At 43.8% G+C, this 22,524-nt stretch overlaps 1 protein-coding gene across 1 annotated transcript; it reads right to left on the bottom strand.

Moving 5' to 3' along the window:
- Positions 1-14,358: 14,358 nt before the first annotated feature.
- Positions 14,359-21,671, bottom strand: LOC148505902 (extracellular calcium-sensing receptor-like). Its single transcript, XM_088447620.1, has 6 exons — positions 21,618-21,671; positions 21,245-21,536; positions 20,222-21,043; positions 16,779-17,006; positions 16,579-16,702; positions 14,359-15,364 (listed from the first exon to the last, which is right to left on the bottom strand). Exons 1-6 carry the CDS (start codon positions 21,647-21,649, stop codon positions 14,451-14,453), a joined length of 2,412 nt encoding a protein of 803 aa, XP_088303746.1. The 5' UTR covers positions 21,650-21,671; the 3' UTR covers positions 14,359-14,450.
- Between the last annotated feature and the right edge of the window lie 853 nt (positions 21,672-22,524).

Here is a 22,524-nt window from a genome sequence, read left to right as displayed (position 1 = left end):
ACAATGTATGGTTCATGAATAGTGGCAAATAGACTATTCTAGAGGTTTTTTTTTTTTTTTTTTTTAAATAAAATCCATCCAGTGCTCATTAACATACTCAGGGCCGAATTAACGAGGGAAGGGGGGGGTGGCGACAGGGGCGATCATCCCTGGGCCCCCACACCTGAAGGGCCCCCACACCTGAAGGGGTTAAAGTGAACTGGAGGTGACGGAACCAGTTCTACCTCCTCCGGCCAACCTAACCCCGGAGCCGCAGGGAGGCATCATTTGCCAGACGCCCGCTGATTGTAACCATCGGGTGCCTGGCAGCCCTCCCCTCAGCGGCAGCCGGAGACTGGACTGGAGGGCTCCGGTTCACGCAGTGCACTATGGAAGAGACGTCATGACGTCTCTCCCATGGTGCAGAGGAGCAGCCGAGCGATGTGGACGGCAGCGGGAGCAGGGCTTAAGGTAAGTAATAGCTCTTTATTTTTTGTTCTTTTTTTTTTTTAGTGCAAGCGGCTATTGTACTGGGGGCATTACTATTGGGGGCATTACTCGGGGGAGCATTACTACTGGGGGCATTACTCGGGGGGAGCATTACTACTGGGGGCATTACTCGGGAGGGGGCATTATTTCTAGGGGCATTACTAGGGGGGGCATTACTACTGGGGGCATTACTCGGGAGGGGGCATTACTACTGGGGGCATTACTCGGGAGGGGGCATTACTACTAGGGGCATTACTCAGGAGGAGCATTACTACTGGGGGCATTACTCAGGAGAGGGCATTACTACTAGGAGCATTACTCGGGGGAGCATTACTACTGGGGGCATTACTCGGGGGGAGCATTACTACTGGGGGCATTACTCAGGGGAGCATTACTACTGGGGGCATTACTCAGGGGTAGCATTGCTACTGGGGGCATTACTCAGGAGGGGGCATTACTACTGGGGCATTACTACTGGGGGCATTATTGTTGGGGCACCACTTATGGGGGCATTACTATTGGGGGCTTTACTACTTGAAGGCAGGGCATTACTACTGGGGCACTAATACAGGGGCATTACTACTAGGGACATTTATACAGAGGTACTACTACAGGGGGCATGACTACTGGGGGGCATTACTACTGGGGGCACAACTACAGGGTTATTACTACTAAGGGCATTTAGACAGGGGGCATTACTATTGGGCACACACAGGGGGCATGACTACTGGGGGCATTACTATTGGGGGCACAACTACAGTGGTATTACTACTGGGGGTGTTTATACAGGGGGCATTACTATTGGGGACACTACCACAGGGGGCATTACTACCTGGGGCATAACTACAGGGGGCATGACTACTGGGGACACTACTAATGGGAGAATTGCATAGGGGGCACTACTACTGGGTGCACTGCATAAAAGGCACCACTACTGTGGACACTGACACTATTGTGCATACCCCCAGTTAATCACATTTAATAAGGACCCCCACATGTTTGTTGCCCAGGGGCCCTCACAGACCTTAATCCGGCCCTGAACATACTCAGAAATATACATGACCTTTTCCTGATGAAACTCTTTTTTTTTTTTATTTGCTGCGCAGATAAATTATGGTGTATATTTTACTTCTACAATTTTGTAAGGACATGTCAAGTTTTTAAAGTGAATAGTGAGCTGAAGGGAAGCGATAGCCAGAAAAAAGATTCATGATGTCAAATTGCTCTAAAAAGAACTTTTTTCATAACCAAAAGGAACATTTTATCATTCATAGGCTGGAGTGTCGGAGATTTTTGTCAGAAACCAATGAACCCACCAGAATCTTTTTGGAGTGTGGGGCTGCCCAAAACTATGTAAAAACGGACAAATTCCACACGACAGGGCCTTGGTCATTGAAGTCATGAACTCAGCACTGTGAAGTAAATCACTTGCAAAGTGGCAAGGGCCATTTCAAGTAATTAGAAAGGTTGGCGAAGTAAATTAGGAAGTCTCTCAACCTGACTCCCGTAGAGGTAGGCAGATTACAGTGATAACTTGTTGAAAGTATGGAAGTATCAATACGTGTTTTTTGTAGACCCTGGTAATGTCCATAGTGACCTTGCAGGTCATGGCCCTTTGGTCAGGTATGTGATAGCCACGGGAATAGAGATAATACAACGATGGTCCAAGAGATATACTTCAGGAAGAAGTACAACTGCACAAGGAGTTGGTATAAGTATTTGTACACAGGTAAAGGGTTTTTGATGCACAGTTGCAAAAAGAGTTGGCACTTGTAATTGCACACAGGCAAGGTGTTCTGAGTCTGGTGCACTGCTGAATAAGGAGGATGGTATTTGTATGGCACACAGGCAAGATGATCAGATGCACTGTTGCACAAGGAGAGGACACTTGTATGGAGCACAGGCAAGATGTTTGAACACATGTTGCACAAGGAGATGGCACCTGTAAGGCACACAGGTAAGATGTTCGGATGCACTGTTGCACAAGGGATGATATCACGATAAGGGAACCTGGAACAAGGTGACGACAAGTATACACAAGGTAGCGACAACGTTGCACAGGCAACTTCCTGCTTTCCGGAGACTGGCTTTATACCCTGATGTAGTAGACCATTGGTTGACAGCGTCAGCTGACCACCACCATGCTACCATTGGGTAAAGTATATTCAGGTGATGAAGACTGTCATGGCTGGGTCCATGATGACAACTGCAGTAACCAAGGCACAGCACAGCTCATGGATGTCCACATGGATTTTAGGCATAATGCTCAGCGCATCACTCGCTGCCGCACCTGACATCTGACCACCCTTGGGATCAGGGGAAGCCGGCACTGGGGTGAGTAACAGCCGATGTTAGGCCACAACCTGACCGCAGGCTTAACTGCTAATTTGAAGAAATGTGTTCTAGGTAAAAATTAAACCAAGTACTTAGGGTATGTGGTGGGCAGTGGGTGTCTGAAACCCATTGCAAGTAAGATACAGGTACTAGCTGATGGCCCAGTTCCAATTACCAAGAAAGAGTTAAGGTCCTTCTTGGGTTTAACAGGCTATTACAGGAGGTTTTTGCCTTAATTTTCTACCTTAGCAGCTCAGATCGTTTGAAACATTCTTCTCAAATAAACTTGAGTGGTCTAAGGACTGTCAGTCTGCGTTCACCAAAATAAAAGTGTCGGAGATTTTTGTCAGAAACCAATGAACCTACCAGAATCTTTTTGGAGTGTGGGGCTGCCCAAAAATCTGTAAAAACTGACAAATTCCACACGACAAAATTCCACACGACAGGGCCTTGGTCAGGCATTGAAATCATGAACTCAGCACTGTGAAGTAAATAACTTGCAAAGTGGCAAGGGCCATTTGAAATAATTAGAAAGGTTGGCGAAGTAAATTAGGAAGTCTCTCAACCTGACTCCCGTAGAGATAGGCAGATTACAATGATAACTTGTTGAAAGTATGGAAGTATCAAGATGTGTTTTTTGCAGACCCTGGTAATGTCCATAGTGACCTTGCAGGTCATGGCCCTTTGGTCAGGTATGTGATACCCAGAGCAAATAAAAGAGGTGCAAATTGGAATTATCCTTGGGCCCTTCCACCCACCCTTCTGTTGTATACAGTAAACAGGACATACACAGTTTAACAAACCAATCACTTCAGTGACAGGGACTGCCAATTGTGGCTGAAACAATTGGTTTGTTTGGGCCCCCACAAAACAAGCTACCAATGGGCAGCTGACATAGCTGGCAATGATCTCTCTATGCACAAACTGGCTTTACAGAGGCAAGATGTTATAGCCATCATCATCCAATTTCTCACCCTCATCGGTGTGAACATTATCTTCACACAATGTTAATTTGTCCCTGCTGCAATCCACCATTACAGGTGTCTCTGTAATTTTTGGATGTAATTGGTGGTAAAGGTCTTCCTCATGAAATTTGTAGTTCAAGTTGATGAACATCATCTTTTCCACATTTTGAGGAAGTAGCCTCCTACACCGATCGCTGACAAGGCTCCCGGCTGTGCTGAAAACTCTTTCTGAGTACACACTGGGGGGTGGGCAGCTCAAGTAAAGCAAAGCCAGTTTATGCAAGGGCCTCCAAATTGCCTTTTTTTCCTGCCAGAAGTCAAACGGACTGTCTGACATGCCTATTTGGATGCAATCATTAAAATAGTCCTCAGCCATTCTTTGAATGGTGACCGTATCAGATGGAGTCACAGTAGAGGTCTCATTAATTGTAGGCAATTATTTTAGACCCGACCAGATATCAAAAACTTGGTTGTTGATTCATCTACATTACCAGTGGGTCTTTTATTGGGAAAGTTTAGTTTTTTACCTGGCAGCTGCACTTGCTGGAGAAACTGAAGGAGGAGCCATCGCAGCATCATGTGCCGCTTGAGCTGACAATTTCCTCATTATCAGCTTTTTGCATCACTTCAGATCTGTGTCTGCTGGGAAGAAAGACACAATGTATGACTTAAACCTAGAATCCAGGACCGTCACCAAAATGTATTGATCAGATTGTAAGATCCTGACAACCCTTGGATCTTGGCAAAGTGAATAAAGGACTTGATCTACAAGTCTGACATACTTAGCAGAATCACTTTGTTTCAGCTCCTCCTTCAGTTTCTCAAGCTGCTTTTCCAACAGTCTAATTAGGGGACTCAAGTTGGCAGTGTCTGAACTCACTTCACAGATGACTACTTCGAAGGGTTTCAGCACTTTGCACAACACAGAAAGTATTTTCCACTGAGCTTGAGTAAAGTACATTCCCCCTCTTCTACCTGTGTAATAGTTTGTTGTGTAGCTTTGAATGGCTTTTTGCTGTTCCTCCATCCGCTGGAGCATATAAAGGGTGGAGTTACACTTCGTAACTACCTCTTGCTTCAGCTGGTGATAGGGCAAATTTAAAATTTCTTGCAGGTGCTGCAGTCTTCTACATGCACCTTCTGAATGGCAAAAATGTCCAGAAATATAGCGGGCCACAGAGAGCATCTCCTGCACGTCCCTGTCATTTTTTTATTAATTTTGCACCACCAAGTTGATTGTATGAGCAAAACATGGGATGTGTTGGAATTTACCCTGCTGTAATGCTGTCACAATATGGGTGGCATTGTCAGAAATCACAATTACTGAGGAGAGTCCAAGTGAGGTACAGTAAGCCATTTTGCCATGACTTCTTTGAGTTTTTCTAAGAGGTTGTCAGCAGTATGCCTCTTAGTGAAACCAGTGATATACAGAGTAACCTGCCTTTGAATGAACTGCAGTTTCTTAGATGCTGCTGTTGGTGCCGCTGAAGGTAATACACCCATCCAGTGGGTTATTAAAGTCATGTAATCTTGTGTTTGCCCTGTTCCACTTGTCCACATATCTGTGGTTAAGTGTACAGTGGGTACAACGGCATTTTGTAGGTCACTATTTAAGTTTTTTTAACGTCCCTGTACAGGCTGGGAATTGCTTTTCTAGTGAAGTGGAACCTATATGGGATTTGGTAGCGTGGACACAGGACCTTAATTAACTGTCTAAAACCCACTGTACTAATGGTGAATATCAGATGCACATCTAATACCAGCATAGATGTTATGGCCTCAGTGATCCACTGTGCAACTGGGTGACTGCTGTCATACTTGCTCCCTCTTGCAAAAGATTGTTTAACAGTCAATTGGTTTTTTTTAACTACTACTAGTAGTCTTCTTGATTCCCTCCTAGGATGATAATTCACTCCCAGGCGCAGCAGTAGCAGGCATAGTGCTCAACGATTCTTCTGATGAATCCAGGATAGGGAGGACTGAGTTAGCCTTATCAATTGGATGCAGGACTAGTTCCAATCATGATTGAGGATATTGTTGATGAAGGTGGTGGTGGTGCTTTAATCTAGCAGAGAGAAGGGAGCTAGCTGAAGGTTGACTGCTTGTTGTTTCTTTTGTAGCCAAAGTTTCTGAATTTTGCAAACAGTTTGGATGCATACACTGTAGATGATGATGGACTGCTTGATGTTTCTTTTTTAGCAAATGTTTCTGAATTTTGCAAACAGTTTGGATGCATGTGCTGTAGATGACGTAACAGTGAGGAGGTTTTTAGATGGTTAAGGTCCATACCTCTACTTACTCTGGCATGACAATGGGTACAGATGGCTTGACAATTGTTGTCCGGATTTGGGTAGAATTAATTCCACACATAAGCCGTGGATTTTTTTTGTTTTATGCCCAGGCATGATATGGGCTTTTCTTTATAATGAGCAACAAATTTTTATACTGGGGCCTGATTTACACAAACAACATCCTCATCAACAGCATCCTCATCATCAACATCCTTATTAACGTCAGCAACTCATATATCCTCCTCATCCTGTGCACTTCCCCGGAAGCATCCTCAATTTCTATGTCAGGATGCTGCTCATCCCCACATTTGAGGACAAACAAGTAATGGAAGGAGGCTCCTCTTCAAGTACAGTTTTCGAAAAGGTCAGGCTCACACATGGCATCCGCTGACACACTTAAACTATCCTCAGGGATTTGTGACATTTCAGTTGGTTCCTGTGCCTTAAAGATTTTCATTTTTTGAGACATCTACAGGGAGAAGAGCTTACATCATCAAAAGAGGCAGAAAAGCAGTCATAAATAATGGCCAATGCCAATTTGCCTTTATTTGCCACTTCGTGTGGTGAAAGACATATTGCCGGTTTTATGTCTTTCTGCACCTAACTTTCCCTTTGATGTTTTTTCATTTACCAATGTAAAAGATTTCTTCTTTGATTTTAGATGCCCTGACTTAAGCCCTGTATGCCCTTGGGCCTCAGCTTTAGTAGGTGACCTAGACGGACTAGTATTGTCATGACTGGTGGTACTGGCAGCAGATCCAGCACTAGTATGTGGTTCCTGCTCTCCTCTCAATGAATCATTCTCCATATCAACAAACACGAATGAAGTGGGGTACAGCACACATGGCAATTTGTACCAATTTAAATATTCCACACTAGTATCAATGACCTACAGTATCACAATATTTTTTATCAATACACTGCGCTACCACTTACAGTGTCACAATATGTGTTGAATATTACACTGCGTTTCCACTTACAGTGTTACAGTATTTTTTATGAAGACACTGAGCTACCACTTACAGTGTCACAATACGTGTTGAATATTACACTGCATTTCCACTTACAGTGTCACAATATTTTATATGAATATATTACACTGCGGTATAATTGACCAACAGTGTCACAATACTTATATGAATAATATTACACTGTGGTATTAATGACCGACAGACTCACTCACAATACTTTACAAATTATTCAATGCAGTATGATAAACCTACAGCATCACTCAGGGCTTACATCATCATAAGAGGCAGAACACCAGTCATAAATAATGGGCAATGCCTTAGCCTTTATTTGACACTTCATGCGGTGAAAGGCATATTGCCGATTTTATGTCTTTCTGCAGCTAACTTTCCCTTTGCGGTTTTTTTCTTTACCAATGTAAAATATTTCTTCTTTGATTTTAGATGCCCTGACTTAAGCCCTGTATGCCCTTGGGCTTTGGCTTTAGTAGGTGATCTAGACGGACTAGTATCATCATGACTGGTGGTACTGGCAGAAGATCCAGAACTAGTTTGTGGTTCCTACTCTACTCTCAACTAATCATTCTCCATATCAACAAACACGAACAAAGTGCAGTACAGCACACATGTCAATTTGTACCAATTTTAAATATTACACTGCGGTATAAATGACCTACAGTGTTGCAATATTTTTTATGAATACACTGCGCTACCACTTACAGTGTCACAATATGTGTTGAATATTACACTGCATTTCCACTTACAGTGTCACAATATTTTTTATGAATACACTGCACTACCACTTACAGTGTCAAAGTATGTGTTGAAAATTACACTGCGTTTCCACTTACAGTGTTACAATATTTTTTATGAATACACTGCATTAGCATTTACAGGACCTCATTCAGAGCCACTCGCAAAATGCGAGCGCTCGCTCTGAATGAGGATGGCTGCTTCTATGTTCAGAGCCAGCCTCCTGGCCGCTCGCTAGGCTGTGGGTGACAACCCACAGCTTTAGCGAGCGGCCAGGTTGATGGTCGCGATGGTCAAGACCATCACGACCATCAGGGCTTGTGACGAGACCCTTGTGGTAGGGTCTTGTCTACTGCAAGCCCTAGTGAGCTTTCAGCTCTATTAGAGCCAGAAGCTCACCACTGACATCACGAGTGATGTCAGTGGGGCCGCCCCCAAATGGCAGGCATTCCGTCGGGAATACCTCCGTTTGTGTAGCCACCCCCTGCCCCGCCTACAAAACGGGGCGAGCTGTTGATCATCATTGACAGCCACCCCTTTTGTAGTGAGTCCCGGAGCGGGAGAAATTCTCTCTCGCTCCGGGGCTTGCGCACGCGCAGTGTGGCCGCTGCGCGTGCACAGGGCCTCAACATTGACTCTCTTGCGAGTGCATAGGCGCTTGTGAGTGGGTCTGAATGAGACCCACAGTGTCACAATACATGTTGAATTTTACCTTGCATTTCCACTTACAGTGTCAATATTTTTTATGAATATATTAAACTGCGGTATAATTGACCAACAGTGTCACAATACTTGTATGAATAATATTACACTGTGGTATTAATGACCAACAGCGTCACTCACAATACTTTACGAATTATACACTGCAGTATGATAAACCTACAGCGTCACTCACAATATGGCTAGCAGCGTCACAGTGTTTTGGATACACTGGAGGAGAAGGGGTACAGCATACAGCATACTGAATGGACAGCTCGCTAGATGGACAGCACAACCCTGTATTGGACAACACAGCCCAGCACAGCACACCCATGTATTGGACAACACAGCCCAGCACATAACACCCATGTATTGGACAACACAGCCCAGCACAACACACCCCTGTATTGTACAACACAACCCAGCACAACACACCCCTGTATTGGACAACACAGCCCAGCACTGCACACCCTGACAGCCTGGGACTCAGCAAGCAAATGGTGCCGATCGCTGCAGGCAGGGACTTACTGTATATAGCATCCAAAGCCCACGAGAATCTGACAGCAGGATGATGACGTTTTGCCTCATTTTGGGATCCGAGTTAGGCAGGAAAACTCAAGCCGTACTCAGATCCTGGCCCGGATTGCCAAGTTTGGGTGGGTCCGGTTCTCAGAGAACTGGACCCGCTCATCTCTAACCAAAATTAAACATCTTTTGTGTAAAGTCTCCAGATTTTACCAAGCCTTTTGTCATACAAACAGATGCCTCAGATGTGCTTTGGGGGCAGTTTTGTGTCAGGCGTTTGATAGCATTGAACGCCCTATTCTATATGTTAGTAGAAAGTTGTTCTGATGAGAGACTAGGTATTCTGTAATAGAAAAAGAATGTCTCGCTATAAAATGGGCTCTTGAGTCATTGAGATATTATCTTTGTGGGGTCAGGTTTACTGTGGTTACTGATCATGCGCCGTTCCTGTGATTACTGATCATGCATCGTTACTGTGGTTACTGATCATGCACCGTTACTGTGGTTACAGTCTATGAAAGATACTAACGCAAGACTGGCAAGGTGGTACCTGGCTCTCCAGCCTTTTTCTTTTGAAGTCAAAAGCAGACTGGGACATCTACATATGAATGCGTATATTTTGTCCCGAACTAGGCTGGAGAGTCGGGCTTCCGCCACTGGTGATTTAGGTTCACCCTTTAACAGGGAAGGTATGTGACAGAGTGGGTCTGAGGAAAGGGTTAACCTCCCTGTAGCCAGTGAGGAACCACACCCTTACCTCAATTAAGACCAGCTAAGGTATAAAAACCTGGTAAGTTTTTAGTTAGTCAGGGGAAATGTGAGGGAGAGGTTACACCTTCAGCAGCTCTCTCTATGCTGGACAATCTGAACCATGACTGTGCTATGATGGGAATACTCTGCTCATTTGAACTGCTGTCTCATGTAAGCTGATTTATTGTTACTGAACTGTGTTTGCCTTATGTAAGAAGCCATTGCACTGGCTCTGCCTTTTCAAGCCTGGATTAAAAAGCTTACTTGTTTGCATCATCTCAGTCTCCCATTGGTCATCTGAACTTACCTGCTACACACTGTAACACATTATCAATATGAAAAAATAATTATATATTTGTTTTAATTGAGGCTCTCATGGATATATTTTAAAGTCGAGATCTTTTACGCAATATGTATCACTTGTTAGATCAGTGTCCCGTATCCAAAATCCACAATACTTGTATCAACTAAACACCAAAGATATTGGGTGGGATGCAGCAATCTGAGCAATGTGGTCAAACCCCTAAAATGACAGCATTTCTCATATGCACTAAGCCGTGGAATGTGAAGCACTCCGGGGCTTGGTTGCGGGGGATAACGTGCCCACCGACTGCGACACACTGCACGGTGGCCCTTGACCGATTGACTGCTACTGACTGCTATATAACTCCCAGACACAGTATCATGGTCTGAATTTGTTTATCGCAAACATAACAATATCCATTTTTTTTTAAAGTGCCCACCGACTGCGACACACTGCGTGGTGGCTTTGGACCTTCTAACCTCTACCGACTGATATATCAGACACAGTATCATGGCCTGAAGTTACAGTACCAAATAAAAATATATCTATTTTTAAGCCACACATAACAATATTAATTGTTATATTAAATTAGGTTCCTGCACTATAAAAAAAAAAAACAATGATTTGCTAACTGCTTATCCACAAAACTAGCTCGGCCAGTATTACCTAGGGGTTGATACTGTAGGTGGCACTGTCAATTAAGAACAGAGGCCCTGATTCAGAGCCGGACGCTCTGACAGAGCGCTCGCTCTGAATCTGGGCGTTTTTTTTTTTGTGCGGCCTCCCTGCCGCTCGCATAGCGGGTGACCACCCACAGCTATAGCGAGCGGCCAGGAAGATGGTCGCGATGGTCAAGACCCAGAGAGATTTCGGCTCTAACACATGGGAACGCCTCCATTTGGGCAGCAACTCTCCCGGCCCGCCCACCAAAGGGGGCGTGCTGTCACTCAACATCGACAGCACGTCCCCTTTGGTGCGAGACCCGGAGTGACGGCTTGCCCGTCGCTATCCGGGTCTTGCGCATGTGCACGACAGAGCCGGCTCCGTCGTGCGCATGCGCACTGGCCCACCATCGAACCGGTTGCGAGCGCACAGCGCTTGCGACCGGGTCTGAATCAGGCCCCGAGTCACTAAATCTGACTCTCACTCTCACTGTCATTGTCACTAGGCTAACTAAGCTAAGCTAACTAACTAGGAAGATGATGTTGCGCCTAATTTGGATCCAAAAATGGCACGTAGATCTAAGCAGCAGCTCGAATCTCCTTAGTCCAGGTAAGTTCAGAGGGGGGAATGGGGGTCAGTTTCCGAACCCACTCATCTCTACTATATGGAATGATTATGTTTTGTATGAATTAAGGAAAAATTGTAGCTGTAATGTTTGTGGTACTATATTGCTTCTCCCACTGGAAGTATACACCTTGTCCAAAGATCAGTCCAATAAGATGGCATAGCACAGTTAAAAAGTGAAAAGCTATGTTACAGTATATTAGTACGATAGCAGTTTTTGATATTGCATTATAGGAAATGGCCACTTACAATGAAATAGTGGGAATTTATTGTGAAGGTGAAAATAAGGTTTCATTTCTGCTCAGTGTAATGGGGACAAAGACATACAGCTTAACATACAGTCTGATTTCACCTATTAAGTTGACAAGGAAATCATACAGTATAAAGGCATTGCTGAAATCTAGCAGAATCATATGAACCCAATATCTTTAGTCAGAGCAGAATGACTCAGGACACATTGAAGTCTTAGGGTGTGCAGGACACATTGCAGTGTTAGGGTGTGCAGGGGACATTGCAGTGTTAGGGTGTACAGGACACATTGCAGTGTTAGGGTGTACAGGGTACATTGCAGTGTTAGGGTGTGCAGGGGACATTGCAGTGTTAGGGTGTACAGGACACATTGCAGTGTTAGGGTGTGCAGGGGACATTGCAGTGTTAGGGTGTACAGGATACATTGCAGTGTTAGGGTGTACAGGATACATTGCAGTGTTAGGGTGTCTACCTGAACACTCTCACTTCAGAACTGGACTCTTAGGCATTAAGAGACAGACTGGTGTGTGTTATACATAGTGAAGGTACTCAACAAGATTATTGTCAGAGCCAAAATTGACACTAGTTAGAGCAATGTGCATTGCAATATCTATGGAGACTCTCTTCTTACTAATATTTCACAGGTAGGTCATTTACTGCACACTTTGCTGATGTTTCTCTGGTCCCCTCTGGAAGGCTACCCATCATCTTCTTTCCCTCACACCCCAGCCCCATCCACTCCTATATCACCATCCTTTCCTTACACCGAGACCATATAATCTCCTCCATCACCATCCTTCCCTTACACCCAGACCATATCATCTTCTCCATCACCCTCCTTCCCTTACACCAAGACCATATCATCTCCTCCATCACCCTCCTTCCCTTACACCCAGACCATATCATCTCCTCCATCACCCTCCTTCCCTTACACCCAGACCATATCATCTCCTCCATCATCCTCCTTCCCTTACACCCAGACCATATCATCTCCTCCATCACCATCCTTCCCTTACACCCAGACCATATCATCTTCTCCATCACCCTCCTTCCCTTACACCAAGACCATATCATCTCCTCCATCACCCTCCTTCCCTTACACCCAGACCATATCATCTCCTCCATCACCCTCCTTCCCTTACACCCAGACCATATCATCTCCTCCATCACCCTCCTTCCCTTACACCCAGACCATATCATCTCCTCCATCACCATCCTTCCCTTACACCCAGACCATATCATCTCCTCCATCACCCTCCTTCCTTACACCCAGACCATATCATCACTGTCATCATCTTCCTTTCCACACACAACAGCACCTTCCTCTCCTCCATCACCCTTCTTCCCTCACACCCAAGCCACATCCTCTCCTCCATTACCCTCCTTCTCTCACACCCCAGCCCCATCCTCTCATTCACCATCCTTCCCTTACATCCCCAACCCCATCCTCTCCTCCACCATCCTCATTCCCTTATACCCAAGCCACTTCCTCTCCTCCATTATTATCCTTCTTCCCTCACACATTGGCCCCATTCTCTTCCTTCCCTCACACCTCTGCAAAATCCTCTTTTTCCATCACTCTTCTTCCTTCACACTCTGGCTACATCCTTTCCTCCATACACCCTCCTTCTCTCAAAATTCAGTCCCTCTTCTCCATCACCCTCCTCCTACCACCACACCCCAGCGCATCCTCTCCTCCTTCACATTCTTTTCTCAGCTCAGTCAGTGTCATTATCAGTAAGTGGTCTTTAGTGTCACAACTACTCCTCACATGCCTTCATGTCTGCCCCCTATGATCTGCAAAATGGTTGCAGTTCCTGGTTATTCTCTTCTCTCACACCCTGCACCCCATCCTTTCCACTATCATCCTGCTCCTCTGGTCATACTCTGGCCAAATTCTTTCCTTCGTCACCCTCATTCCCTCACATCCTGGCTCTATACTCTCCTCCATCACTCTCCTTGTTCCTTCACACTCCAACCCCATCCTCTCCTTCAACTGTCCTCCTTCCCTCACAAAACATCCACATCCTCTCCTTCATCACCCATCTTTCTTCACACTCCAGCCACATCCTTTCCTCCATCATCCTACTAGTACACTCATCCCCCATCCCATGCTCTCCAACATCATCCTTTCTTTCCTCACAATGGCAGCTCAGTTAGGTCATTATCAGTGAGAGGGTTTGCAGTATCATGTCTGCTCCTCACATGCCTCAGTGTAGGCTCCATATAGCTCTGTAGCCATTGTATGTAGTACACTGAGTCTTTGCAGGCCATGTGGGCAGGCTGTAGCAGCAGAGAGAGCTGACTGGTGATGCCATGACAGTGACATCACCAGATCCACACCCCAAACAGGTCTGCTTATTCCTAGGCTGCCCAGAGGAATCCTGCACAATGACAACCCTAGTTATGATATGCTAATGAAAATAAAAACATCTTATAATTATAATAAGATATCACAATTCATGATAAGGTGTCAGCAGCTAGTTTTCTATAGACCTCTATAATACACTATCCTGTGACACCATATCACTATCATTTAATTATCCTTTATACAGCTTTGTGTGATGTTTAGCATATCACTCAAAGCTGTACAAAGGCTAGCTAAATGAGGACACATCAGTAAAGTGTACATTATGATGATCATGACTTCAAAAGCCATGAAAAAAGCATTTGTAAATGTAGTTGATTTTTAATCATTTTATTCTTAAAATAACGAAAAAACAAAACAAAAAATAAATTAGAAATGGATTTTTATTAGGGGAAAAGGATATGTAGTAGCAAAATGTATTTGAATAGAATGAATCTATAATTTCCAATTCATATGCAAATTTAAACGTCATCTAGGATTGTGATCCTCCTATGTCCGAGATGAGATTTTCCCCATTTTGAGATAGTCCCTGGAGTTCATGTCAGGTCTGAACACGATGATGAAACATTTAGGAAGAAACATACAGATCACCAGAGCCCAGCTGGATGCCAGGATAGCAAATATTTCCATGGCCACCGTGTATTTTCCACGAGCACTGAGGGAGGCTGGGATAAAGGAGACCCAGACACTGAGGAAGGCCAACATGCTGAAAGTGATGAATTGGGCCTCATTGAAGCTGTCAGGGAGTCTCCGAGCCAGAAAGGCAACAATAAAACTGATGGTTGCTAGGAAACTAAGATACCCAAGCATGGACCAGAAAGCAGTTGGTGAGTTCTCGTTACACTCAACTATAATGACTCCTGGCTGTGTTTGAATATTGTTTACTGGATATGGGGGAGCAAAAGAAATCCACAATATGCATAAGATGGACTGTATGAGAGAACAGAAAGATACTATCATGTAGGACACTTGAGGACTTGTCCATTTCCTCAAACTGCTGCCTGGCTTGGTGGCCATGAAAGCAAAAACCACCATAATAGTTTTAGCCAAAATGCAGGAAACACACAGGGCAAAGACCATGCCAAAGGCAGCCTGTCTCACAAGGCACTTCTCGGGCTGTGGATAACCAATAAATCCTAAGGAGCATAGGAAGCACAGAGAAAGAGACACCAGCAGAAGGCAACTCATGTTAAAGTTGTTAGCGCGCACGATGGGAGTGTTTTTCTTACTAAAGAAAAGCAACAGAATAGAAACTGGGATGATGGCAGAGATTACACTGGCAGACGCCAACGTGGCTCCCAATAAGTCTTCATAGGAGAGGAATTCTGTCGTCTTTGGTATGCATCTGTCTTTCTGAGGATTTGGCCACATGTTCCATGGACACTTCAGACAATCATCTGAGTCTACAAAAGAGAGCGTCAACCATTATAAACATTGAAATGCTTTATCATCTCCACCATCACTTCTTACCATACCAATGCATTGCCCCCAATATATCATGCTATTGTGTAGCCTAAGCCTAACCCTCCTCCTGCAGCCTAACCCTCACCCTAGTGCCTAACCGTAATGCCCCCACAGCCTAACCCTAACCCACCCCTTAGTACCTAATCCTAACCCCCTAACCCTCCCCCCGCAGCCTAACCCTCACCCTAGTGTCTAACTGTAACCCTCCACCTAGTGCCTAATCCTAACCCCTAACCCTAAACCTAACCATCTCTCTATCACTAGTGTATTCCACTTGCCTTTGGGCAATACATCATTCTTCATTGACATTTGCTTGTTTTTTTGCATAGCTTCCATACTTCCTTTCTTCTGGTACTCTTTCTATATTTTTAGCAACTTTACCATTTATATTAGAAATCCCATATCCTCTATTTCCTCCAAGTTCTCTCACTTTCCTTGTTTGATCTCACTCTCCAATTTTGACATTTTATTCTCTCATCTCCTTTCTACTTCTATAACTCTCATTTCCATCATTTGACCATACATTATTTTCCACCAAGTTCACATTGTCCTCTATCCTATATCCTCTTCCAAAAAAAGGCTCATATGGAAAACTGCCAAATATAGACATACCAGCACTGATATAATTGCCTGAATAAGAGATCACTCTTAAATTGGCTCCACTGTTGTTCCCTTAGGAGAAAACACAAACAGCCCAGCCATGCCATAAAGACAAATCAGAACTCTTGTACTGTAGAGGGTGACTGGTGCATTTCATAATATGACCCAAATTTTATTGGTTACATATCTGAATCAATTACCAACCCTCTAAAATTTCAAACAAACCTACATTCTCTTGATAAACATCCAGAAAACCATAGCACACCTTCTCTATGTTTATCTTTTCCAGCCTTATTGGTTTTCTGCCTACTAAGTCCCTCACACAAATGACCACCAGTTTTCGACCACCCTGACAGTTTTAAAAACTTTATCACAACAGACCCATCTCAACTTAACCCCTGGATTTGGTCCCATTTCTACCTGTGTGTAATATCTGCACATCTCATATTAATCTTTCAGCAAATGCATTTGCTTTATGAATTCTGCATAATAACAGTGGTGGTAATAATGTGAATCCCAATAACAGTGTATTGTGGAATTTGGATCTACTCACTTGTTTGATTGGAGATTTCACCTTGGGAGCATGGAACACACAGGTAGCAACAGGCAGGTTCTCCACGTCTAACAACTCTTCTGAAACCCAAAGGACAACTCTGACTGCAAATGGATAATGGAACCTTTAAAAGAGGAAAAACAAACAGTAAGACCTTGGCACAAAGGGAAGTGTTGAATCTTTAATATGGTATACTGTACCTGGTTATTTCCTGAAGGCCATATTATGGCACTGCTATTTATAGTAAAGATGTTGCTCTCGGTGGCTGCTGTATCATAGCTTCCCACCTTAACATGGACCATGTTCCCGTCAGTTCCAAGCTGCCAGTTAACAATATCATACACTGCAGGGACATCTCCATTCCTATCAAAGAAGACCTCTTTTCCATTGCTCAATTTCACATGGACATTCTGTATGTAATGCGTCAGCTGTGGAGGGAAAATTAGAAATGCCCTCTTAAATAGTCCCTTGAGTGGATTACAGCAGTTATTGTGGCCAGGAGGCTATGACGCAGTGGAATGAATCTAAGAATATTGGTATTAGGCCTGGGTAATCCATATTTATATTAAGATATAGATTTTATTGGAAAGAAGAGAAAATGATTTGCTGAAACATGTATAGAAAGAGAGTCTACTGACAAGATTTGGAAAACAATTCCTGAACAACAGAACATTGAATCATCTGCAATATATGTGGATACATAGAATAAATGCTTTTCCCATTGCTGCCCGATTGACTGTGTTTGTACAGGTACATGGACTCGCAAAACCAAGACGGTGTCAGCAGTTTTCTCTCCCGATGTGAGAGGCTGGGCAAGTGTAGTTTGCTGGAGGCATGTTAGGACAGCATTGAGCCTTCGGAACCGGTATGATTTACCGCAGGACGCATGTCCGGCGAATGGAATCCCGACACCAGCATCTCGGCAGCAGTGGAAATCCCGATCGTCCTCAGGTAAGTATTAGCTAACCTAATTCTACCTCCTAATCCTCCCTTAGGGGTGCCTATCCCTAACCTCCCCCCAGTACCTAACCCTAATCTCCCCCAGGGGGTGCCTAACCCTAACCCCCCTTCCTCTAGCCTAAACCTAACCTCCCGGGTGGGTGCCTAACCCTCTTTCCCCCCCGGGAACCCTAAACCTAACCCACCACCCCCCATCGATTGGGATGCTGGGCGTCGGTCTCCTGGCGTATGTCTAATGACAGGCATCGGCATATCGATGCCTGTCTTTAGACCCTTGCCGGGATATGAGAGTTGGGAAGCCGGGTGTCGGGATTAGGTCCGCCGGCTTCCCGATTGCATACCGAGCCTTCTACTGCTCCCAAATGCGTAAGTATGGTATCCCCAATAGCTTTTCAGTTAGCTGTAAAGCGTGCAATTGCCCCACAAACATTTTTACATTTACAGTACCATGTCAGTGCAGCAGTATATATAAAATGATCAATGTACTAAACACAGCCCCAATAACTCCTTGCTCATTTCACCTTTTTTTTTAAATGGGACTTTAATAAAGAAGAATTTTGTGAGGAATAAGTAAAAGTTGAACCTAAAGAAAATCTATTACTGCTAAGAGAAATTATTAAGTATATTTTTTTGGAAAAAAAAAATTGAAGCATTTATTGGATAAATGTGTTTTTAACCTGGGAAAATACTGATTAAAAAACTCACTACATGAAAAATATGTTGACTTTAATTTCTCAGGGGTAACTTTACTAAGAATCGTGTTGGTATGGGATTACAATCACAGGGGTAAATGCCATTTTTCCAAACACAGGAATCTACTATGAAAAAAAATAGGGGTATTTTCTGTATCTTTAGAGTTGATCATGGCTGAATTTGAAGTTAAAATGCACCCAAAAATACAAGTAGAAATGAATACACCATCGTCTGAACAGGGCATTACTTTCCATAGACAGGAATACAACACAGGAATTTACCAAAAATCGTGATTATAATCACAGGTGTATTAAAACCAAACACGGTGTAAAAATAGTACTTACAAATAGACCTCCGCCTGAGCAGCGTGTCTAGCAGCTGAAACATACACAGATCAGTGTGATCCATATATGTTTCTGCCTTTTATTGTTAAATAAATGGTTAATTAAAAAAAAAAAATTACGTGGTTCCCTCCCCCCCCCCCCCAAAGCATAACCAGCCCCTGACTCCTGAGCTAGTTCTGGCTCTAAAGACACGTGGGAAAAAACTTTCAGGGTTCCCCCGTAGTTTAGGAACCAACACTGGGCTCCCAGAGCTAGTCCCGGTATTCAAAATAGGGGAGAAAATGGCATGGGGTTTCCCTTAATTTTAAAACCAGCACTGGACTCAAATCTAGCTGTGGTGTAATACCACAGCCAGGGGAGCCTTTCACTGGGTCTCCCCGGCCAAAGCATTAAAACCCCAAGGTAGTCAGCACAAGCCGGTGATCTTAGTGGAGGTGGGGACCCCCCAAATAAAGGGTTCCCCCCTCTCCTGAGCACCCCAGGCTTACGCTAAAGCCCACAGCTTTTCCCTGCACCCCTGGACGGTGGGTGCAGGGGTAATGGTGTGAAATATAGATTGGTACTATTGATTTACAGTGGAACTACAGTTGCCAGTGTTCTTGCTTTTTGGCACTTGTAGAATTACAAGTGCCAGCAGGCGGCCAGCACCCATACCCCCACTGTAAAACAATAGTAAACAAATACAGTACACACACTGTAGAAATTATAAAATTTTTACATACATAACACGCTCACACATACTTACCTTCTGCCAGATGTTCGGTCCACTTCTCCAAGTAGAATTCCAATGGTTTACCTGTGAATAAAAATCCAATTCTCACCTACCTCCTGGCATCAATAAACAACCACGAGGGTCAACTCCAACCAGCTACCACTAACTGTAGAGTGGACTCTAATTGGCTGGTGGGACCGGCTAATTACAGAAACCACGTAGTATCTATCATTGACCAGGGTAGAGATGCATGTGTTAACATGTCTGATGGCTCGGAAAAAGCTTTTTTTTGTTTTTACAAGACCCATGGAGATTACTGGAGAAGGGGACAGAGTGGGGAGGCCCGGTGAAAGGGTCCCCTGGCTGTGGCATTACACCCCTGGCTAGATTTGAGTCCGGTGCTGGTTTTAAGAATAGGGGGAACCACATGCAATTTTTTTCTCCCTATTTTTAAAACCAGGACTGGCTCAGGGAGCCCAGTGCTGGTTCCTAAAATACGGGGGAACCCTACACATTTTTTCCCCCGTACTTTTAGAACCAGGACTCAGTAGCTTGGGGTTGGTTATGCTTTGGGCGGAAGCACATAATTTTCAATAAAAAAAATAACCATTTATTAACTAATACATACACAAGCAGCTTGCATGTATTTCACTGATATCTTCAGGCTGCTTGTTTGGGAGGGAAACAGGCAGGGGAGACGGGGATTAAACACGGATAGGAACCATCACATACAACATCGGAAAAAATGATCCTTACAAACACGGGAGCTTGGTAAATTCAAAAATATATTTTTTAAAAATAACTCCCGACCCGTGTTTAAAAACGGACAGACATGGGGCAAACATGGAGCTTAGTAAATTTACCCCTCAATGTCTCCATTTCGATTTAGAATATGCTTTTATTGTGTAATCGAAAGTTTATAAAAAACTCCTACCTGCCATGGTTTGAACTTATGAACATCAGCGCAGCCTCCATTTTTAAATGGCCCTCTACCTTCCTCGCACATATGAAGATCATGTAAAGATTTAGCTATGACCTGAATTGACATGTAGATATTATAAGAACTTCTTAAACTGGAGACATCTGTATAGACATTATCCACACTCTTTAGGTCCTCCTTTCCGGTACACTGGATTGTGTCATTGTCGTAAGAGCCCGACTGGTCAATAAACTTGCATCCAAATGTTTCCTCCCAAAATATTTTCCTCACAGTATGTGCTACTTCACTGAAAGGATTCACACTACCAAGATAATCTTTAAATCCAGGTATGGTTGAGCTGTGGAAAGCAAACCCAATTGAACCTGAGAGTAGAGAGGAATATTTGTGAGCTAACAGAACGGTAGAGATGGACCAAGCTTCACTGGCCACAAAAATCTTGCCATGAATATTCTGTTTTAGCATCTCGTCAAAAAGTTGAACCAGATATACATCGGTGGAAAACAGAAGCACAGCCTTAGCAGTTGATTCTTTAATTATTCTAGTGATGTGTTGGGCATTTCTATCATCACGATCAAGCAGTAGGAATTCTGTGAAGGCAACACAGGCTCCAGCCCTGAGAATCTCCTGCTTGATGACTTGAGTTCCTTGTTGTCCGTATTCATTTCCTACACCTACCAAACCCACCCAGGTCCATCCAAAATGCAACACCAGCTGAGCAAGGCCCTTTGACTGGAAAGCATCACTGGGCACCGTCCTAAAGAAGGATGGGAACTGAGTCCGGTCACTTAGTAGGGCACTGGTGGAGAAATGACTGATCTGTAAATACAGTATAATATATGAGAAATCGTAAAATAATCTCAGAGAGTGTAACATTATATAGGGCAAATAGTACATAACACAAGTTTTGACTGAATGTGATGCCAAAATTATTTACAAAAACTCAAAAGCATCTAAGAAATTAAACTAACATTATTGTACATCAGCACCACGGAGAGCTCACAACATTTTTTACAATACCTGGGGATATCGATATATTCCCAACACATGGGCCATGAGGATCGAGTAAGTGGACATCGAATGACCAAGGACTGCAGCAAGTGGTGGGTTTTCTCGACAATAGTAATTGGGGATTGCTCGATTCTGGCCAGTGACCATCCACAACGTTCCCTCCAACTCTTTGCTTAGGACAGAGCATGAGTCTATTGCATGGTAGCCCAAGGTGATATTAGGGAGAATATCAGGATTACTATTAATTTCCTCTAAAGCAAATCTCACAGCCTGATACTGCTGGAAGCTTTCTAAGAAAAACCTGCAGAATGAGAAACAGACTAAGTATAAACTGTGCACTAATATCAGATATTTTACCATGTAAGAGGTAAAGACATCTTACGTGATACAAGTGTCCAGTGGAGGGACATCCATGAATGTTAGCTTTGGGGGCACCCTGTCTGTATGGAAGGGGATAATTGCTCCTATTAAGATATCTCCATTCTCAAATATTCCAGAGAGGTTAGAGAAACTCAGTTGACAACGTAGGTCTTGGCCATAGACAACTGGAATGTGATAGGATAGAATGAGGCACCAGAGAGACCTGTACAAGTGGGTCCATATCCTGTGACCACAGAGAAAAAAAATAGGTCAGTGTATGGTATGAAAATATCAGTTAGCACCATTTTACTTTGTGCACTACAAGGTGCAAGTTACTTTCCAGTCCTTAGAACTCCTACACAACTGGGGCATTCACCTGCAGTACTTTGTGGGTCCACATAAATATGTGCATGTGGGAAGAGGGCAAAAATGTCCAACCCATGACCACCTTAGGGATCTATGTACTAAGCCTTTTGAGAAAGATAAAGTACCCACCAATTATTAGCTCCTAACTGTTACTTTACAGGCGGTGTTTGATAAATGACAGGAGCAGATTGCTTGTTACTTTGGGCTCTATTTATTAACATTATTTTTACTAAAATAATGAAAAAGGCTGTTTTGTGTTTTCAAACCCTTTTCACATTATTTTAGTATCACCTATAGTTATTACAGGGCAATTGGAGTAGAATTCATAAAATTCTACTCCAACCCCTAATTATCACTTATTTTTAATAAGCAGATCGCATTTCCCATCATTGTAATGGGAAATGTGAAATTGCCAAAGTTACTAAAAATAAATTGTAAAAAAATACCGGGGAAAGCCCTGTGATAATAACACCACCTGGAGGTGGCGTTATCCAGGTTCTCCCCCGGTTACCAGACTAACAGGCAGAGCAGAGCCCGGGGCCGGCCCCAGGGATCAGCTGTGT

Source organism: Taudactylus pleione, unplaced genomic scaffold (assembly GCF_031769625.1).
Source record: "Taudactylus pleione unplaced genomic scaffold, aTauple2 ptg000435l, whole genome shotgun sequence".
Taxonomy (NCBI): Eukaryota; Metazoa; Chordata; class Amphibia; order Anura; family Myobatrachidae; genus Taudactylus; species Taudactylus pleione.
This window is presented reverse-complemented; position numbering and strand designations above follow the sequence as displayed.